General features: G+C 30.3%; 1 protein-coding gene and 1 non-coding gene across 4 annotated transcripts in view; both read right to left on the reverse strand.

Annotated features, from left to right (window-relative positions):
* Positions 1 to 977: 977 nt before the first annotated feature.
* The window catches only part of LOC106790372 (synaptic vesicle glycoprotein 2B), an 18,711-nt gene continuing 12,188 nt past the window's right edge, over positions 978 to 7,500 (reverse strand). For all 3 annotated transcript variants that reach the window (XM_014755199.1, XM_014755208.1, XM_014755216.1), the window contains 9 exons: positions 4,437 to 4,684; positions 4,140 to 4,199; positions 3,874 to 3,957; positions 3,343 to 3,667; positions 3,109 to 3,230; positions 2,717 to 2,955; positions 2,062 to 2,506; positions 1,462 to 1,749; positions 978 to 1,102 (listed from right to left, as the gene is read on the reverse strand). In XM_014755199.1, coding sequence (XP_014610685.1) covers positions 1,047 to 1,102; positions 1,462 to 1,749; positions 2,062 to 2,506; positions 2,717 to 2,955; positions 3,109 to 3,230; positions 3,343 to 3,667; positions 3,874 to 3,957; positions 4,140 to 4,199; positions 4,437 to 4,473 — 1,656 coding nt within the window. In that variant the 5' untranslated portion in view covers positions 4,474 to 4,684 and the 3' untranslated portion in view covers positions 978 to 1,046. The remainder of the gene's footprint in view (positions 1,103 to 1,461; positions 1,750 to 2,061; positions 2,507 to 2,716; positions 2,956 to 3,108; positions 3,231 to 3,342; positions 3,668 to 3,873; positions 3,958 to 4,139; positions 4,200 to 4,436; positions 4,685 to 7,500) is intronic.
* Trnar-ucg lies at positions 6,127 to 6,199 on the reverse strand. The gene has a single exon. It is a non-coding gene; the product is annotated as a tRNA-Arg (tRNA).

A 7,500-nucleotide genomic window follows, 5' to 3' on the forward strand; every position in this document is an offset into this window, starting at 1 on the left:
TATAATTATAATAATAATAATATTAATATTAATAATAATAATAATAATAATCAAAGATTGCATTATACAACGCTAATATAAGTAATACGTATATTTAAAATAAAGATATGCTATACTAATCGAAATTATGGGTATCCGAACCGAGAGAACATTCTCGACCCAAAATTTTTCGAATATTTGTGCATATTATATCAAATATTAGAGATTTTATCGACCGAGTGTGATTTTAATAATGGGGCATAATATCTATACGTATAACAAAATATATAATATATATAATAGTCAAAATCTCTTAACACAAATAATTCTTATATTTGTACCTTTTAAACAGAGTTTAACTTTTCAATTAATTTTTTTCGATTGGCTAATATATAAGTTTAATCTTAAACAAGGTGAACCAAAAGTTTATAATTGATTTGAAAAATTTTCTTCACGATTATTTCAATTTATAATTAAGCTTCTAGTTTTATCAGCTAAGCTTGTAGTTTTGTTATCTGAGTAAAAAAAGGTAACTTCAAGAGTCTTGAAAAAGAATAATTAAATTTTAAAATCACTTAAGAACTTTTGTAGTTTATCCTCTCTCTGTACTAGTAATATCAGAAAAAGTTTTGAAGAAGGATGACGAGAAGATATATATAAAATTTTGTCTTGTTCTAATTTAATTAATATTAATGGAAAATCGATGCCATCATCTTAAAGTTTCATTCTAAACAAACATATAAGTAATACATGCGAATATTTGTTTCGCAAAACGAACTCTCTTCCAACCACTCCATTTTAGTTTTATGTACGTGTAACTAATTAATTATTTTTTAAATAATTTTTTTTGCCTTTTTCATTCTTTTTTTTTTATGTGCACGTGGACGATTCTTATGTAAAGATAATATTAATAATACGATAACATATTATATGTACTACAAGTCGTAGGTAATTACGAATGGTAAGGAAACATCAAAAATTATTGCAACAAAATAAAATGCACGTAAGACGATAGACTGTACACGACTCGTTGAGGAACAACACAACGTTGATTTATTTAGCCAATGTCAAGAAAGTGGTTCACGAGTTGTGTTTGGTAAAAATAGGCACAGTAAACCGCCACCTGAAAAATAATTACAAAATAAATTAATAAAAAAAGAAGAGATGAAATTCAATTAAATTTTTAATTGAACGGATAATTGGAAGAAGTGCCCATACTGCAAATTTGTAGCAACAACAAAATTAAGATAGGCTCTTCTAACAGACACCCATTCAATTGACGATATAGGATATCAAAATTCTCAAGTGACTACAAATCAATTTACATTTTCTCGAAATTTATTATAAATTTGTAAATATATGATTTGTGAAAAAATGAGTTTAAAAAATCTCAAAAAAATAATTAATTTTTAAGATTTCACTTAAGAATTTTTGGCTCACTTTGTATATATATAAAAATAAGAAAGACATGATAGGGCTTACCGATCAAGAGACCAGCGACGATAAATGTGGGTGCTGGACAGTACATGTCCAAAAGTTGAGCTATAACAATATTACCGATGATACCACCGAGACGTGCAGCAACCATCGAAATTGCGATACCTGTTGCACGTAAATGAGTTGGAAAGACTTCAGTGATCAGGCAGTCTAACGCAGCATTACCGCAACTGATTACACCGCTGAAGAAAGCCGAGACAATGAGATTATGATATTTGTTGTACACGAAGTACAATCCGATCGAACAGAGTCCCGACGAGAGAGTACTGAACACTAAAAATAAAATAAAAAAACACATAAGAGAAGTAATTAATTAAAAGATTAAAACTTCTCCGTATAGGATGCGACAAAAGTTCATAAGTGGGTTAATAATATTTAATAATTATAAAAATCAATTTGTTTCGAGACTTTTTATAGACTCGTAATTAGGTTTGTTGTCTTTAAATTTGAGAGATAAAAATTAGTTTTAGAAATCAATTAACAATGTTGACCTACGGAAACTTTTGGTTCGCCCTGTATTTTCTTAATGAACAAAAATGTTTAAAAATATAAACAAGATGAAGAAATTTAATTTTGAACATTTACCAAGGAAAAATTTACGACCAAGACGATCCATTCCCAGAACGGCAACGATATTAGCCGGTATAGCAGAAGCCACAGTAATAAGTGACTCCATAAAAACGGAAGAACCGATTTTATCATTGCAAACATTTTCGATACGATGTGAACCCCTGTTAACAACGTAATCGGTGACCTCGCATATGGATGTTGATTGGCCCGGATGGTCACGGTGAAATTCGTCGAATCGATTAAACAATTCCGGGAACCACATCATTAAACCATAATAACCGATATGGAAGGTGAAGTTTATAATGATAGAGACGACGGTAAAACGGAGTATCGGTGAGACGAATAATTGACGACTGTTATCCAGGATGTCACCGAGCATCATCTTACATTTACTCCGTTCCACGATGTCAGCCTTGACAGGCTCTGGTTCTTGGAAGTCATCGAGGATCAGTTCTTTTACCTGGCAAAATTATTTCCATTGTTTTATTATTATTTAAAATTATATCCAAATTAGTATATAAAAAGTAAGAGAGATTAACAAAGTCTTCGTATATTTGTATTTATATATATATATATATATATATAATATATAATATATTATATACATATAAATAAAAATGTGTTTTTTTTTTAATAATAAAAAAATAAAAGAAAACAGTTATTGACTTACCGTGTAACTGTCGCGAGACCTGCCAGTGTTAATGGCATAAATACCACGGAAGATATCAAGAGCTTCCTGATATCTTCCGCAGGATAAAAGATATTTGGGGGATTCTGGGAGCAGCAGAAGCAGCCCCGCCACGATGAACGACGGAGCAGCGCAGATCAGCAGGAAGATTCTCCAAGAGTTATATGTGAACGCTACACTTGTAATACCAATGTCCTGAGGGATGATCAACCATGCCAGACCTTAATTAATAAGAAAAAATAAATAAAGTGATATAAGAAAAAAGGAATAATTAATTATGATCTTTCTTGTCTTGTGTTTTATATTTTTATATTTATTTAAAAATGTTCGTTTATGGCTTGCAATTATAATCATTATTGAAAGGATCATCTTACCAGCAACGAAGAGATTTCCAAGTGTCCAGAAAGCTGCCATGAATGAAAGCATGGAGCCTCGTTTTGATTTAGGTTGGAACTCGGCAAAATACGACCAGATGACCGGGCCGCTTCCTCCAAGTCTAAAGGAAACAAATATATAAAAGAAATGGCAAATTTTCTTTAGTCTATTTGAACAAAAAAAAAAAAAAGAAATATTTTTTGAATAACTGAGAATAAATCGCGGTAACTTACGCTGCACCGTTTAGAAAACGGAAGAACATGAAGAGTTCGTAGGACTGGCTAAAGCTGGATGCAACGATGCAAAGGGCATTCATGAAGGAAATGGCAATAAGGACCTTGCGACGACCCAAGGCATCCGCAATGGAGCCCCAGGCGTACGCACCGGCCATCATGCCAATGAAAATGATCGAGTTGAGCCATCCCTTGGCTTGGGTATCAAGTTTTAGATCACATTGTGCACTTGGTAAGATAAAGGACATGGAAATTACGTCCATCTCCTCACTGGTACTGACGAAGCCGCATACCGCGAGCAGGAAGTAATGAAACTTGCCATACTCTATATTAAACATTTTTCAAATAATTGAATTTTGCATTATTTTTAATACAATCGGATAATTCATCAAACTATATTTTATTTTTGTTTAATCATTCGTTTAAAACTTTTTAAAGAATTTTGCGTGCGTCTCTCTGTGCACACAAAATTAAATATTTTTTATTTAAATTTGTTTGTTTATTATTTTACAAAATAAAAGTAAAATTTACCGGTAAGTTCGATGGCCTTTTCGAAATCGGCTTTGATGCAGGATCCTTTCTCTGGATCTAGATTCTTATCCTTGGGCCCGATTCCTATCAACGACAAATTTCAAACTCGATTAGATTGATCGAATAAGTCAGTTTCGTTTTAATCGATAATTATTATTAGATCAAATGTATTATAATATAAACATAATATTTTAATCAAGGTATATATTTGGAGAAATGTAATTAAATATTGAAATATTTATTTAGGATTACGTATTTATGCTTACGGGCAAGTTCAAGTTCCTTGGAACCACAACCGTTTGGGCGCTCGTCTTTTACATCACACTCTGTAAATAAATGATGATTGTGAATTTTGTAAATACTTTATTTACGCAAGTTTATTTTTTATTAATTTATAGATCAAATAAATTGTCTATTGTTTCTCTCAATAAATATAGGTTTGTACTTTTCGAATGACAATTTAAAATATTAAAATTTAATTGACGATTATATATTTATATCGAATCATTTAAAATGATTTATTTTATTATAATTTGTAATTAGAATGAAATCAAAGAACTTACTATCGTTGTGCTTTGAGTCGGGTTCACCTTCTACCATTCTACGATGTCCGTGCAGTGGGGTGAATCTGGCTTGGTAAATTTATCAGATGTAGCTGAGTATTCGTGTACGATGATGAAGTTCGTTAGATATTTTGTTGACGATGACGATTGAGTGGACCTTGAACTCTCGGTGAAGTCTTCTTGTTAAATCTGTGCTGATCTGCTGCTGCTGCTCGTCGGCGGGGCTAGGTTCTGCGCTCACTCGCGAGCTAAAAACAACAAAACAATCATATTAATAACACCAAAATAAATAAATTCATACAATTTCAGATTTATTACCGCACAATTATTGATTTTATTTGAAAATTTTCAAATCATTTTTTTTTCTTTACATCTTATATTGCAAAAACAAACATTATTTTCACATATGTGAAAATATTTTCATATACTGTTTTCATAATAAACGGTTCATACGTGATATGAGATGTAAAGGAATTAAAAAGATTGATTTGGATATTTTTGTTCAATAAATAAATAATAGACTCTTTTATATATGTCGATGCGAAACACTATATGTGTTGTAGTACATATTAAATCAATACAAGAGGGTTAAGTCGGGTCAATTTGTAATGGTACTGATAGCAAGCGTGGGATGCAATGTTCTAAGGAACAACGATTTGCAACTTCCCCGATGATCGGAGAGGATAATGAAGGTAGTTTGTAGTAAACGATTTATAAGCGGGACCTAATTCGTATTTGCTTGCATGCGAATACTAAATACTAGACTTTACATTTTTTACTATTGCTACGTGATAATAATAATAATAAACGTTATGGCGTTCTGCCTTCTGATCAGTCTAGTTGATACTAAGAAATCATAAATAATGAGATAAAAAATGCAGAACTAAATTAAAACACAAAAAATCCAAGGAAAAGGCAAACAGACAGACAGAATGAGAGAGAGAGAGAGAAAATAAAATATTTGAAAAAAAAAAAAAACAATAAATTAACTCGTATTGTCGATTTTTACGTTTCATTTAATTATTTTTATCCTTAATTTTTTTTTTGATTATCGATTTAATCTTGATTTTTAACTAACTAAAATAATTATAATAATATTATTTTTATTTATCATTATCATTGTTATTGTTGTTTCTTTTTCTTTGCTTTTACGTGTTTTTTTTCACGGTTCTCAAATAAGGAAATATAATACATAGAAAAATATGTATGTATGTATGTAACAATTCGTTTGACGCGCAATTTTCTCAATCATTTTTGTGATTAACCGATCGTTACGAATGAAACTTTATAAACCTTGAAACAGAAATGTTCTTTGGAGGCTAAACGAGGACCGTTAGATCGTTTAAGTAAGTTTATTATCAAAGTTCTTGTGTGAGAACAAGTGTCATTTATAAATCTTAATGAAGAAAATATTAGAACATTTTAATAACGACCGTGAAAGAGATACAATAATTAATTAAATCATTTATTTTTTTAATTATGTGCGTACGTTATATATTTACAAAATGAATGAATTAAAGTTGAATTTATGATATAAACGTTATTGTATGGATAAATAAAAAAAGAAGAAAAGAAGAAAAAATGAAACAAATATTTTTCTTTGGAAAAAATCCAAGTATTTGGAAGAATCTAAACAATCTTGTATTTTTTAATCACAGTGAAAAATTGAGAAAAAAAAATTACTGAGAATCGACCGTGACAGGACTCGAACCTGCAATCTTCGGATCCGAAGTCCGACGCCTTATCCGTTAGGCCACACGGTCGCTGAAGGGTAGTTTTCATAATATGCTATTTGACTAGTTATAAAAATGCACCCCCTTTTATTAAAATTATATATTAACGAACAATTTCATATTAAATATATACAATATATAGGTTGTATCTGTTTAACAATAAATTTAATCTGAATAAAGAGAGATAATGATATTTAACAATAATAATATTTATATTTTTCAATTTATTAATCATTCGTATTTTGTCGAGAATATGAAAAATATGAAAAAAATGTAATGATTGTCTTTCGAGGAATACTAACTCGAGTTATGCGGCTTGAAATATGTAATTGAGAAGTAAGCGTGTCAGGTTTAAGATGTGTTCTAGAAAACGAGTGAGGATTACTGAAGAACATTGACGGATATCCTGCGCTAAATAATACCATCTAACAAGCCGACATCATGCGCGTCGTTTTCGCAGCTTCTTCCGCGAGCTTGACATGTACCTCGCAATTGTATTTAATGTTTCTCGAGTTTCATCTTCTCAAACTACATTTAATTTTGTCCCATTGCCTAATCTTTTTATTTTATAATACATTTATTTTCTATTTTATTTTATTTTTCTTCTAATTTTATCTTTCAGAAAAATTATCAATTTATTTTCTCCTTTTTTTCTAATTTTTTTGTGTTTTATTAAATATTTCCAAAATATTAATCAATGATAATTTTTATTTTTTTTTTTTTTTTTTTACATAAAATCTCGCGCGAAATTATTTTAAAAGTTTATTATCAAATATTCAGACAACGTTTATCAATGAAGTATTGAACGTTGGTTATCGATGATAAAATGACGAAAGAAAAAGATATACACAAAGAAAAGAAATAAAATAGATAAAAACGATCAATCTGAAAAATGATCGTTGATCTATAGAAATGGGTATTAGAATGGAGTATTACGAAGATGAAAATACGGCTCAGTGCGGGGTCGTCGCACGAGGCTGTTAATTGCACCGGTTGTTGAATCGTCAATTATCTGTGGTGGAATCGAGTTCAATGGTCGGTCGAGTTCAATTGCTATCCACAATTTGTCCCTGCAGGTGCGGCACACACATACGCACACACACACACACACACATTGTACTAAATAACAATGCTAAACGTTCAATTTCTAAATCGTTTTGGTTTTATAAGATTTTTCTTCCGATCGATACTATTGTAAGAAAAAATTGTTGAGTAATTTCAACAAACAAAAAGGGTTCTTAAAAGAGAGAAAGAGAGAGAGAGAGAGAAAATAAAAAATTCATTAAATAATTGTTATAATTATAATTACGTATAAATATTTTCTGAATTTA

The sequence above is a fragment of the Polistes canadensis genome, unplaced genomic scaffold (genome assembly GCF_001313835.1).
Source record: "Polistes canadensis isolate GaletaPanama2010 unplaced genomic scaffold, ASM131383v1 scaffold_7, whole genome shotgun sequence".
NCBI classification, from domain to species: Eukaryota; Metazoa; Arthropoda; class Insecta; order Hymenoptera; family Vespidae; genus Polistes; species Polistes canadensis.